The 14831-nt window shown below is 42.9% G+C and overlaps 1 protein-coding gene across 5 annotated transcripts in view; it reads right to left on the reverse strand.

The window, feature by feature from the left end:
- The window catches only part of LOC118387877 (band 4.1-like protein 4), a 92129-nt gene that overhangs the window by 15745 nt on the left and 61553 nt on the right, over positions 1-14831 (reverse strand). For all 5 annotated transcript variants that reach the window (XM_035776683.1, XM_035776684.1, XM_035776682.1 and 2 more), the window contains 6 exons: positions 14516-14613; positions 12609-12729; positions 3743-3830; positions 3396-3484; positions 2292-2355; positions 1058-1149 (listed from right to left, as the gene is read on the reverse strand). In XM_035776683.1, coding sequence (XP_035632576.1) covers positions 1058-1149; positions 2292-2355; positions 3396-3484; positions 3743-3830; positions 12609-12729; positions 14516-14613 — 552 coding nt within the window. The remainder of the gene's footprint in view (positions 1-1057; positions 1150-2291; positions 2356-3395; positions 3485-3742; positions 3831-12608; positions 12730-14515; positions 14614-14831) is intronic.

Genomic DNA, 14831 nt, shown 5'->3' on the forward strand with positions numbered 1-14831 from the left:
GAGTGAGTGTATCTGGTACTAGTGGTACATTACTCCATTACCGTATAGATGTAAAGCAAAAGGCCATTATAAAAGCCTCTTGTAAGTCTCTCACCCAGCCATGTGTTTATTAACACCACCATCACCAGTGCGCTAAGGCCTGTCTCAAAACCAACACCGCTTTAATACACCACTACCACTATGGCCTCGCTCACAGGGCTCCGTAACACTTCAGATAACTCAAGTCGCTGTTGAAAAACACTTTAGATGGAAGGTTAGATGGAGAAAAAGGACTGAAGGTAGGTGGATGTAGTCAGTACACTCAACCAGAAGCTAAAATGAACCTATGTTTTTTACCTCTTCCCATTGTTTTTCTCACTCTTTCTTCAGGTGTCTATAAAGGGCTTGTATAATATATCCACCCATTAAAACTGCAGCAGATACATGCCTATTCTCATCTGATGGTTTATGCCCACTTCGCCCACCTTCGTGTCATAGTCCCATCACATCATAACACATTCTCTCCCAACCCCTCCACCCTTCTCTCCCCCAGAGGACTATATACTGGGGGGGGGGGCCCTCCTCTCCTGTCAACCTGTCAGCTCCAGGTCTGTCTGTGCCACAGGGACCCAGCAGACTGCAGGGTTCACACGCGGATTAAACAGCGTAAATCCAGAGCCTCACGCGCCTTGCTGCCTCTCCTGCTCTTTAGGGCACAGTCCGTGTAAGTCTGCTCTCATTAGGCCAACGCACACACACAAGGGACCGCACTGAGCTGTGCTGCCAAACATAGGCCTTGTTCACTTTGATTAAGGACTGAGAGACTCTGGGATCTTCATGTTAAGAGGTATGTGATAGTGTTTCTACCTGAGGGGATAACAGAGAAGGGCTTTTGTTGGAATTAGTGTGGGTGATCGTGTTGTAGATAAAAGGGACGATTTTTCCACTGAAGCATAAATAGTTTGGGGTTTTACCTGTGGAAGGTGGTCAAAGTTTCTAACTGAAAAGTTACAATAGTGTTGGTACAGTATACCGTAGTATTTGCCCTGGACTGTGTGTGCGTTTTGTAGTTTTTTACCTAAAGAAAGTGTGGTGTTCTACGCAGCACTTCCACAGATGTTTACAGGCCGTCTTATTGGGTGCCTCGAAGAAGAACGACGTCTCTGTACACTGCAAATAAACAACAACATCATCTCGTATACAAACAAATAATACAAATCACATTCGTCAGCTAAACCAAGAAGATGTATATCATAACAAGAGCCCTTTAATCATTAATTCCGAAAACAACAATTGTGGTGGTGGAAAGGACTCGTATCAAATGTACCATTTAAATGTGTTTTATCTAAGTGTTTATGTAAATGAACAGGTAGTGTGTAATCTCTCAACCTCGATGGGAAGTCTGTTGGGTCATTAGGCAAATGGATATCACTGTCGAGAGAGGACAACTTGCACTCTCTAGACTCCCTTACAGCTAGTCTCAGAGAGGAGGTAGCTACTGTAAGCCCATAGGTCTCCTATATTCAAATAAAGCTCCGTTCTGAGCTGCTCTGATATTATCAATAATGGGGTTATCATGGGTCTCTGCTCCAAGGCCTCTCTATTCATGGCTTAGTGAGACTCTCAGGTTGAATAAAGGAAACCATATCATTCAGCAAGACTCAATGAGTCTAACTATCTCAACAGAGAGAAGAGGAAAGTGGTTCTGCTTTAGTGATATCTGAAGGGGTAGGCCACACCACTTCAGTTTTTCCATCACTTTGAAAATGATCAAAATGATCATTATCCTCCCCAAAAATGTACTTAGAAAATTCCCCAAAGACTCAAAAGTTCAGTATGAAGCTGGATTTGTTTGAGATAGTTAGGCACTTCACACAAACATCTCTTTTCTCATTTGCACCCGTGACGTGGACATCAGTGAAGGTGGGAGAGACGAGGCTGAACTGTCATGTTTCTTTAATTCCTCTCCTTACATCCTCCTAATGTGTATGTCAAAATGTCTCAAGATCAAACACACAGTGGATCTTTCAAGGTTTCACGTGGGAGTACTGCAGATACTCCTGGGAACATTGTCCGTTTTATACCTCATAAGGTCTGATATGGGGGATATTTTTTTTACAACTAGGCTTTCCACACCTGTGATATCCAAACAAATTGGTTTTGATTCATTCAGTAATTACGAGTTAGCTCGTGTGAATGCTCTCACATTATTGAGTTTATGAAACATGCCAAAATGACTTAGAAACACAGTCCAATAACTCCACAAAACATTCCTCATGCGGATAATTACTGAAAGATAACTGGTAACTTACATCTTTTCCAACAACTCGAAGCTCAAATTGTGTTTCCTTGAAATGCACTTTCGTTATCCTTGGCCTGAAACGATAAATGTAATCAAACAAATGAAGTGCACAAAAAATTCAGAGTCTAACAAGGGTTCTTCTAAGATCCTCAAATTTCTTTGAAGAACCGTCCGTACGTGTTCTTGGCACTGAAACTTGCCCCCAAGAGGAGGTGGGGTTCATCCGAGAAACCTCCTCAACTGAAACATTTTGATTTGAATTTGAAAGGACATCAGGTGCAGCAGGCACTTAATAAATGTTTTTTTTTTTAAAGTAAAGGTCACCTCAATTTAAGGTAAGGTTTGTCCCGAATATGATCTAAATAGATGGTATCATCCCAAAACAATATCTATCTTTTTGATATTTGTGCACATCTTTCTAAAAACAGAAAATGGAAACAATTCAATGGATATCCATACAACAGAGAGAAGAATATGTAGGCTATAAGAATATGTAGAAGGCTAGCTGGATTGGTTGCAGATGACGACTGAACTGCTCAATTTTCGTATCTGTAGGTATACAGACGAAGAGGCATATAAAAGTATGTCAATTGGTGTTTTGCAGATCACATGTACCATCCTCCTCCCTTCAATGAAAATCATCTGTTTAATTACTATTTTGGGGATTCAGACTTCACCCTGCCCACACCTCTGATGAATATAACAGGAAACCTGTTCAGTCACCATGCACTGCAAAATCATTCCAGATATTGATACGGTGAACATCAACACGCCAGAGGATATAGAGGATATAGCCATTGGACTTGAGGCTCTGCTCGGAGTTTGTCATATCAGGATTTTTTTTTAAATAACTTAAAATATTGTGTTATTGTTATGTGTATTATTAATAATAATATGGGGGGGGTAGTTCAAACATTTACCCTAAAAGTTTTTTGAGGATCCAACAAAAAGGATTTGTCGAAGAACTTATAGGGGTATCCCCACAGTTTCAATTTGAAGAACCCTTACGCCCTCCAGGATCCTTTTTTTCTTTCTTTTTAGTGTGTATTCACGGTTATGATCGCAAATTAAAGTGGATGATTCTCATTAAATACTGCCACAACACAATACCTACCAGAAATACTTCCCAACTTGTGTTTTGTTTTTGTAAACAACGACTCCAATAGGGGTCAGCCCCAAGAAGTATTCAGACTGATTCTCTCCCTGCAAAACACCACAATAACAGGTATTATACCAAACACAATTTCCATAATAACTGCCAACCAGAAATAACACAGTGAGGATACTAAAGTATGTGTCAAAGGGAAAAAAAAGTCCTCTCAGTAAACAGAACCAAACGTTAGGCTGCCATGAGAGAAATGGTAAGGAACATGATCAAGGTGATTTGTGATAAACAACACAACACAACTCTAACAAGCATCTCAGTCTTCTCCACAGTCAGCGAGTCCAGCTCCGACTTACGAACACAGGGTGAAGGTCGACTCCATACATATCCAGTGTTTTAGCTGTTCCTAAATAATTGGCTTCAGCCTCGGAGGGAACCTGACCCCTGAAACACAGAGATGTTATCTTGTTAGCGAAGCATCAGCAAAGTCTTTTACAGTCCATGGAAAAGCCCATAGAATGTAGTGTTATCCAGTGTGTATCTACAAGTATACATCTACAAGTACACATAGTGTAATATTATCTAGTGTACAATGACAAGTAGTGTACAATAGAGACTACATCATTGGTCAAGTTGCTTTTATCTATTCCAAAGCTAAGGGTTTAGAAACAGCCATGTAACATGAAAAATGAATGTAAAGTTGATATATATTGCATTGTAATTCACTCCCGGTGGATTGATTGGAGAGTTGTTTTAACCGACAGGAATCCCCCAGTTTAATAAACAGTGAAGCTATCATGATGATCTGCCTGACCTTGGGCAACAACAGAGGTCATTATAGGGAGTGTATTAGAGTTACTGTGGTGTGATTGTCCTCGCGGACAGGTACAAGACAATGGGTTCACTCTGAAGACGGTTCACTCTGAATGGGTTCACTCTGAAGAGGTGCCCATGAGGTCGCCTAGGCAGAGAGCTCCTGTACATTTAGTACATATAAATGTGAACTTTTTTTTTTTTTTCCCCTACTCTTCCAAATCTCTGTTTTCATCACATAAACATGGTCTTCAATGTCCTGTTACGGGACTTTGATGTTAAATCTGTTTGTTTGCCTTGGCTAGCTAGCTAGCTGGATGGCTAATGTTGCCGTTTCAAGAATTCAGCAGCAGCAGCGCCATCTTTTTGTTTTGTGTCCCACGCCGGTTGGAAGGTGGAGACTGCGATGTCAGAGAGGAAGAGGGAACTGTTCCTGACCACCGCTGAGGTGTGGTGGATTTTCTGGTGCTTTACTGCAGCCAAAGCATCACCCAGGTGGGTGCTACACACCGTCTGCGGCGGAGGATCAGCTACGAAGGAGCGGTTACTATGGAGGAACTGGGAGCGTTGGACAAAGCGATGGGCTCTGATGAAGAGCTCCTGGCTTGTCTGACAGACTGACAGGCTGACTTTCTCCCTGGCTGTACTGTACCATCTGCGCCCTCCACTCAAGCCATATGGACTTTTCCCAAACTGCCTCAACTCCATTCGCTTTCCATCTTCACTTTGATGTTCATTGATGATGTATTTTGTTAAGAGGACCACAATGGAAATACGTTTCTAAACTTGTTTGTGTTATCCTATTTAAAAAATAAAAAAAAATGTTGTCAAATAAATCATATCATAAACACTGAGTGTACAATACATTAGGAACACCTGATCTTTCCAAGACAGACTGACCAGGTGAAAGTTACTGTATGATCCTTTATTGACATCACTTGTGAAATCCATCAGTCTAGATGAAGGGGAGGAGACAGGTTGAAGAAGTATTTTTAAGCCTCGAGACAATTGCGACATGGATTGTGTTTGTGTGTGTGTGTGTGTGCCATTCAGAGGGTGAATGGGCAAGACAAAATATTTAAGAGCCTTTGAATGGGGTGTGGTAGTAGGTGCCAGGCGCACGGGTTTGAGTGTGTCAAGAACTGCAACGCTGCTGGGGTTTTTCACGCTCACAGTTTCCAATGTGTGTCAAGAATGGTCCACCAACCAAAGGACATCCAGTCAACTTGACACAACTATGGGAAGCATGGGCCAGCACACCTTGTAGAGTCCATGCCCCAATGAATCGAGGTGGTGCAACACAATAATATGAATGTTTTGTACACTCAGTGTATCTACAGTTGAAGTCAGAAGTTTACATACACCTTAGCCAACTACATTTAAACTCAGTTTTTCACAATTCCTGACATAATCCTAGTAAGAATTCCCTGTCTTAGGTCAGTTACAATCACCACTTTATTGTAAGAATGAGAAATGTCAGAATAATAGTAGAGAATGATTTATTTCAGCTTTCATTTCTTTAATCACATTCCCAGTGGGTCAGATGTTTACATACACTCAATTAGTATTCGGTAGCATTGCCTTTTAAATTGTTTAACTTGGGTCAAATGATTTGGGTAGCCTTCCACAAGATTCCCTTCCCAGAGAGCTGCAAAACCTGGACCCGTACAAATCAGCTGGGCTTGACAATCTGGACCCTCTACTTCTGAAACAATCTACCGCCTTTGTCGCAACCCCTATTACCAGCCTGTTCAACCTCTCTTTCATATCGTCTGAGATCCCCAAGGATTGGAAAGCTGCCGCAGTCATCCTGCTCTTCAAAGGGGGGAGACACCCTGGACCCAAACTGTTACATACCTATATCCATCCTGCCCTGCCTATCTAAGGTCTTCGAAAGCCAAGTCAACAAACAGGTCACTGACCATCTCGAGTTCAGTGTGTCAAATCGGAGGGCATGCTGTCCGGTCCTCTGGCAGTCTCTATGGGGGTGCCACAGGGTTCAATTTTCGGGCCGACTCTTTTCTCTGTATATATCAATGATGTTGCTCTTGCTGCGGGCGATTCCCTGATCCACCTCTACGCAGACGACACCATTCTGTGTACTTCCGGCCCGTCCTTGGACACTGTGCTATCTAACCTCCAAACGAGCTTCAATGCCATACAACACTCCTTCCGTGGCCTCCAACTGCTCTTAAACGCTAGTAAAACCAAATGCATGCTTTTCAACCATTCGCTGCCTGCACCCGCACGCCCGACTAGCATCACCACCCTGGATGGTTCCGACCTTGAAAATGTGGACATCTACAAATACCTAGATGTCTGGTTAGACTGTAAACTCTCCTTCCAGACTGACATTAAGCATCTCCAATACCAAAGTAAATCTAAAATTGGCTTCCTATATCGCAACAAAGCATCCTTCACTCATGCTGCCAAACACCCTCGTAAAACTGACCATCCTACCGATCCTCGACTTCGGTGATGTCATCTATAAAATTGCCTCCAACACTCTACTCAACAAACTGGATGCAGTCTATCACAGTGCCATCCGTTTTGTCACCAAAGCCCCATACACTACTCACCATTGTGACCTGTATGCCCTCGTTGGTTGGCCCTCGCTTCATACTCGTCGCCAAACCCACTGGCTACAGGTTATCGACAAGTCTCTGCTAGGTAAAGCCCACCTTTAGCTCACTGGTCACCATAGTAGCACGCGCTCCAGCAGGTATATATCACTGGTCACCCCTAAAGCCAATTCCTCCTTTGGTCGTCTTTCCTTCCAGTTCTCTGCTGCCAAATGACTGGAATGAACTGCAAAAATCTCTGAAGCTGGAGACTCATAGCTCCCTCTCTAGCTTTAAGCACCAGCTGTCAGAGCAACTCACAGATCACTGCACCTGTACATAGCCCATCTGTAAACAGTCCATCTGTCTACCTCATCCCCATACTGTATTTATGTATTTTGCTCCGGTGCACCCCAGTATCTCTACTTGCACATTCATCTTCTGCACATCTACCACTCCAGTGTTTAATTGGTATATTGTAATTACTTTGCCACCGTGGCCTATTTATTGCCTTAACTCCCTTATCTTACCTCATTTGCACTCACTGTATATATACTTTTTGTTTCTTTTGTTCTACTGTATCATTGACTATGTTTTGTTTATTCCATGTGTAACTCTCCGCTGTTGTATGTGTCGAACTGCTATGCTTTATCTTGGCCAGGTCGCAGTTGCAAATGAGAACTTGTTCTCAACTAGCCTACCTGGTTAAATAAAGGTGGGGAAAAAATTATAATAAAATAAATTCAAAGGAACTAAAAATGTAACATCACATACTTTCTCTCCTCCTCATCTAATCAGGAATGGTTTTCCATGTTCCTGAAATTCCATGTGAGATAATGTTCAACTAAGTTGTGGTCTGGGTTACGTATCTTCTATTACTGATTAACTACAATCTCTTAGAGAAAGGGTCGTGTTTGAAAACCAAAAGCATGCAGTCAAGGAAACCACAGCTATGGAGCAACTCCCTGTGGTTTTACGGTATGTTTATCGAGGGTGAAACATGTCCCAACAGCCAACTAAGTCTACCAAATATCCATGAATGTGGATGAAGGGTGATGGAATTCCTAGGTCAATTAGGTGTTAGTGTATGTATCATGAAGCTCACAGTCTAAGCTCTGGACTAGAAGCAGGGTGTCTGCAGTGTAAACTCTGGAATATAGGCAGTGTGTCTGCAGTGTAAACTCTGGACTATAAGCAGTGTGTCTGCAGTGTAAACTCTGGACTATAAGCAGGGTGTCTGCAGTGTAAACTCTGGACTATAAGCAGTGTGTCTGCAGTGTAAACTCTGGACTATAAGCAGGGTGTCTGCAGTGTAAACTCTGGACTATAAGCAGTGTGTCTGCAGTGTAAACTCTGGACTATAAGGAGTGTGTCTGCAGTGTAAACTCTGGACTATAAGCAGGGTGTCTGCAGTGTAAACTCTGGACTATAAGGAGTGTGTCTGCAGTGTAAACTCTACACAGTATCCCGTGCTCTACATCTCCTCTCTTATGTTGTGTTTGGAGTGGTGCAGCCCCTCCCTTCCCTCCTCTCCTCTCTGCAACGTATCATTGATCTTCTGATCACACACATTAGCAACACAAAGACTCAGGCTCATACAGCCTGTTCAAGCATGACCCCTAGAGCTCCTCACACTCCTCCTTCTCCTCCCCCTCTACCTCTTCTCATTCCCTAACCTGAAGACACAATGTCACCCGGGATTCCTTACGAGTCCATTATGGATTCTGTTCACATGTTCTTTATAGGTGGCCAGGGCTGGGGACTGGGTTGAGATGATTGCTGGTATAAATACGGCGAGTGGCGAATGGCATTGGAACTGGGGGAGTTATTTACGGACGCTCTGGGGTGGGCGGGGGGAGACAGGCGAGGACGGGTCTGCCAGGCTGTGTGTGTGTGCGCTGTTGGTGTGTGTGGTTCGCCCTATGTCTCTCCACCTGGCCTGTCTGTTGCCTGTGGGACAAATGGGACCGGGACCGGGATCGCCTGGTATGACGAGGCAGGAATAGGAAGAGTGTCAGAGAGCAGCAGATATATGACAGGGGGTGTGCTGCTGGGTTCTTGGTGCTGACTATATAGCAGATCACAACGAGGATGACATCCACAGGCTCTGGAGAGAACTAGGGCAGATTCTCAGCCCGCCACGTCTGTCTCTCTGCGTCTACCTTTCCCTTACCCTCTCTCCCACTCTTTATCTGAGTCCAGCTCCCTTTGTCTCTCTCTTCTGCCTTCTGCCTCCTCTCTATCCCCACTCAGATCTCATATCACTCTCTCTCTCTATTTCTGTCTCTCTGCATATAACTCTGCCCTTTCTCCTGCTCCTTCTGTATCCCTTTTTATCCCTCTGCTTCAGCTCTGTCCCTTCTTGTTTTCATATTTCAGTGTCTCTATGTCTCTCTCTCTTCCTGAGTGCCACTCACTCTGTCTATACATTTCTCTCTCTTCCTCCCCCCTGCAGCTCCTCTGTTCTCACAACCGCTCTCTATGTCTATCTGTATCTTCTCCCACCTCTTCTCTCTCTCTCTTTCGCTCTCTTCCTCTCTCTGCCTACCCTCTACCTCTCTTTTGTCCCCCTACCCCAGTCTTTCTCTGACAAGACAGTCAGTCAGATAGCAGTGGGAGGAAAGGAGGATGCATAGATGAACCCTCTAGTGGCTGATCTCCAATTAGACCAGCCTGCTTCGCTTTCCTCTCTCCATGGGACACTTAGCTCACTGCGTAAATAACGACCGAGGCATGAGCCTCATCAGCAGGCCAGAGGGCTGAGACTCCCTCCAGTATTACAGTCAGTCACAGCAGACAGACAGACGGACAGACGGACAGACGGACGGACGGACAGACAGACAGACAGACAGACAGACAGACAGACAGACAGACAGACAGACAGACAGACAGACAGACAGACAGACAGACAGACAGACAGACAGACAGACAGACAGACAGACAGACAGACAGACGGACAGACGGACAGACGGACGGACGGACAGACAGAGCTGCTAGAGGAGCTAAGAGCCCAATGATGCTCAGAGTCTCTTAATCATTGATAGTTGCCTGAACCCTTTTCACTTCTTACTGTGCGTACTGTTGTCTTTTCAGCAGCAGTAAGAGGATATATGATCATTGACTAACACCCTTCAGGACTTATGGGGTTGACACTGAAGAGGTACTGTAATACATATGATATTACGTTCTCAATTGTAGAAGACCAACCCGATAGGTTTCTGTTATAGAATAATAAACTCTGACTGCGAGGAGAATGTTGTTATCCACAGAGTGACAGAGGACCAGACTTGGTTGCAGAGGGTATGGTGGGTCTGGAACGTTAGTGTGTGTGTGTGTGTGTGTGTGGATGCGTGTCAGGCTGCCGGGGGCTGCGTGGGGAGATTGTGTTGGTGTAATGTAGTGGACATTAGTGAAGAGGAGCTGGCTGTTTCTCGTGTTTCACACTGAGATTAAACCACATAATCACTTCACTCAGTACACTGTCACAATACCATGGACCTAGCCACTGTTTGGAGCACACAAACAACAACAGAGAATGGATGGATAACTTTGGAGTGCTGTGGTCAAATTCCTCTGGGAAAATGGGTTTATTCTCCATTCTATATTAATCCATAATCCTCCCAATAGGGTTGGGGTCCTGGCAGCACTGTGCAATCTGACGTAACACTAATTGGGGGGGGGGGGTCTCTATAGCTCTTATCATCAGGCCAGTGTTTTTTTCTTCTCTGTCACAGCTCTGTCTGTCATCCCTTTACCCTTCAAATCATATTGTATTTGTCACATGCGCCGAATACAAAAGGTGTAGTAGACCTTACAGTGAAATGCTTACTTTACAGGACCTTAACCAACAATGCAGTTTTAAGATAAAATAAATAAAAGTAACAAATAATTAAAGAGCAGCATTAAAATAACAATAGCGAGGCCATATACAGGGGGTACCGGTACAGAGTCAATGTGCGGGGACACCGGTTAGTTGAGGTAATATGTACATGTAGGTAGAGTTATTAAAGTGACTATGTACAGATCATAATAGAGAGTAGCAGCATAGAGGGGGGTGGGGGCAATGCAAATCGTTCAGGAGTCTTATGGCTTGGGGGTACAAGCTGTTTAGAAGTCTCTTGGGCCTATTCTTGGCGCTCCGGTACCTTTTGCTATGTGGTAGCAGAGAGAACAGTCTATGACCAGGGTGGCTGGAGTCTGACCATTTTTAGGGCCTTCCTCTGACACTGCCTGGTATAGAGGTCCTGGATGGCAGGAAGCTTGGCCCCAGTGATGTACTGGGTCATAGGCACTACCCTCTGTAGTGCCTTGAGGTCGGAGGCCGAGCAGTTTCCATACCAGGCAGTGATGCAACCCGTCAGGATGCTCTCGATGATATAGGAGAGGTAGTGAAACACACCTCACGCTCTTATACACACACACACACACACACGGTCGTTCCACAAAATGAGGCCATTTTCACTACCTCTAATATTTACCTCTAATATTTTAGGTAGAAATTGTGCACCAATATTGAATATTAAAATCCTGGTTTATTAAATGAAGTCCCCTTTAATACAGACCACATGTAAAATTCTATAAATCAGATTTCTGCCTTTTGGCATGTCCCTCTGACTTCTTAACCCCCAAACTTTTCACCATCATTGTGAAGTTATTTTGTTGCTTTGACAAAGTTATTTCTGTAGGTTATTATGTGATTGAATTTGATTAGTGATTCCTTTCAGTTACAAAAAAACCTCCCTCGTTTTAAGGTCAACCAGAGAATGGCTAAAAAAAGTATAACCTGCTTTTACACTATGAATTTACTGTTACGTGAACTGTTTCTTTAAAAAATATATATTTTCCCATAATGTCAAGCAAAGAGGCACTGAGTTTGAAGGTAGGCCTTGAAATACATCCACAGGTACACCTCCAATGGACTCAAATGATGTCAATTAGCCTATCAGAAGCTTCTAAAGCCATGACATCATTTTCTGGAATTTTCCAAGCTGTTTAAAAGCACAGTCAACTTACTGTATGTAAACATCTGACCCACTGGAATTGTGATACAGTGAATTATAGGTGAAATAATCTGCCTGTAAACAATTGTTTGAAAAATGACTTGTCATGCACAAAGTATATGTCCTAACCAACTTGCCAAAACTATAGTTTGTTAACAATACATTTGTGGAGTGGTTGAAAAACAAGTTAATGACTCCAACCTAAGTTTATGTAAACTTCCGACTTCAACTGTAAATAAGGTATTTCTAAAAACCTGTTTTAGCATTGTCATTATCAGGTATTGTGTGTAGATTGATGAGGATTTTTTTTCTTCATTGAATCCATTTTAGAATAAGGCTATAACGAAACAAAATGTGGAAAAAGTCAAGGGGTCTGAATACTTTCCGAAGGCACTGTATATATAAACATAGATAACAGTATGTCAACAGTCTTGTTTTGACAGCCAACAGAACGCTTCAGAACAGATAAATGAAGGACTCAACCGGGGTTCAGTATTACAGTGCCAGTACTAGCAAACAGTTACAGATAAAATAGTCTCTGATATATCTCAGCGAGATCTAAATGCTTTCTGAGAAATGATTAGATCAGATACTGTAGATAGTCCAATCCCTTATGAGAGACAAAAAATACACCAACAGAAACTGACTACATAACCCAGCCACTGTAACAGTACAGTCGCAGTAACAAACATGATATCTGACGCAAAGAACAGTGGCGAGAGACAGGACCCTTTCACACACATTGTGGATAATCTGTTATGAGGGGATCAGACTGGGATTAGGCTGGCTGTCAGAGGAGTGAGGGGGAGAAGAGGAGATAGGAGAGGAAGAGGAGAGGGCTTCCTTACGTTACGGTTTTGTGAATCGTCTCGATGGCGTCTTCCAGTTCCTCTTTCTGGTCCGGGACAAAACGGTACTCTGACACGTAGCCTGACACATGTTTGTACGGGTCGTAGTCGCCAAGTTCAGCTGGAGAGAAAGAGTGAAAGACATATGACGTACCCAAACACGAACACACACATTTTGACTGTGTGAGGGATCATATAACACTATGAACAGTGACATCGCATACAGTTGAAGTTGGAAGTTTACATACACCTTAGCCAAATACATTTAAACTAAGTTTTTCACAATTCCTGACATTTAATCTTAGTAAAAATAACCTGTTTTAGGTCATTTAGGATCACCACTTTATTTTAAGAATGTGAAATGTCAGAATAATAGTAGAGAGAATGATTTATTTCAGCTTTTATGTCTTTCATCACATTCCCAATGGGTCAGAAGTTTACATACGCACAATTAATATTTGGTAGCATTGCCTTTAAATTGTTGAACTTGGGTCAAACATTTATGTAGCCTTCCACAAGCTTCCCTCAATAAGTTGGATGAATTTTAGACCATTCCTCCTGACAGAGCTGGTGTAATTGAGTCAGGTTTGTAGACCTCCTTGCTCGCACACGCTTTTTCAGCTCTGCCCACAAATTTTCTACAGGATTGTGGTCAGGGCATTGTGATGACCACTCCAACACCTTGACTTTGTTTTTCCTTAAGCCATTTTACACATCTTTGGAAGTATGCTTGGGGTCATTGTTAATTTGGAAGACCCATTTGCGACCAAGCTTTAACTTCGTGACTGATGTCTTGAGATGTTGCTTCAATATATCCACATAATTTTCCTTTCCTCATGATGCCATCTATTTTGTGAGGTGCACCAGTCCCTCCTGCAGCAAAGCACCCCCACAAGATGCTGCCACCCCCATGCTTCACAGTTGGGATGGTGTTCTTCAGCTTGCAAGCATCCCCATTTTCCTCCAAACATAGCAATGGACATTATGGCCAAACAGTTTTATTTTTGCTTCATCAGACCAGAGGATATTTCTCAAAAAACTATGATCTTTGTCCCCATGTGCAGTTGCAAACCGTAGTCAGGCTTTTTTTTTCGCTGAGCGGCCTTTCAGGTGTTGATGATATAGGACTCGTTTTACTGTGAATATAGATACTTTTGTACTTGTTTCCTCCAGCATCTTCACAAGGTCCTTTGCTGTTATTCTAGGATTGATTTGCACTTTTCGCACCAAAGTATGTTCATCTCTAGGAGACAAAACATGTCTCCTTCCTGAGTGGTATGACGACTGCTTGGTCCCCGGGTGTTTATACTTGCGTACGATTGTTTGTACAGGTGAACTTGGTACCTTCAGGCATTTGGAAATTGCTCTCAAGGATGAACCAGGGTTGTGGAGGTCTGCAATTTGTTTCCTGATGTCTAGGCTGATTTCTTTAGATTTTCCCATGATGTCAAGCAAAGAAGCACTGAGTTTGAAGGTAGGCCTTGAAATGCATCCACAGGTACACCTCCAATTGACTCAAATGTTGTCAATTAGCCGATCAGAAGCTTCTAAAGCCATGACATAATTTTCTGGAATTTTCTAAGCTGTTTAAGGGCACAGTCAACTTAGTGTATGTAAACTTCTGACGCACTTGAATTGTGATATAGTGAATTATAAGTGAAATAATCTGTCTGTCAACAATTGTTCGAAAAATGACTTGTGTCATGCAGAAAGTAAATGTCCTAACCGACTTGCCAAACTATAGTTTGTTAACAAGAAATTTGTGGAGTGGTTGAAAAACAAGTTTTAATGACTCCAACCTAAGTGTATGTAAACTTCCGACATCAACTGTAATACAATTATTGAATCTCTTTTCATTCACAATTTACTCTCTCCATTTCTCTCTCTCTCTCTTTGTGGGTACTCACACTGTATGGCCAGGGCTGCCAGCTGTGCACTGATATCAAGGGGACAGGGAATTCTGCCTTGTAGTACATCTTGCTTTACCTGCAGGAAGAATTGGTACCTACAGTACCAAGGCACAGCCTCTGGCCAAGTGAGACACACATCCTTAAATCCCACACACATAGCACATTAAATACATGCAAATAACAACACAACCACCAAGCATGGAGAGTACGTGTGTACTGTGCAAGGTTATAGTTTTGTGTTTTAAGATTTGTTTTTATTTATATACAGTACCAGTCAAAAGTTTGGACACACCTACACAATGCATGGTTATTC

Source organism: Oncorhynchus keta, chromosome 9 (genome assembly GCF_023373465.1).
Source record: "Oncorhynchus keta strain PuntledgeMale-10-30-2019 chromosome 9, Oket_V2, whole genome shotgun sequence".
Taxonomy (NCBI): Eukaryota; Metazoa; Chordata; class Actinopteri; order Salmoniformes; family Salmonidae; genus Oncorhynchus; species Oncorhynchus keta.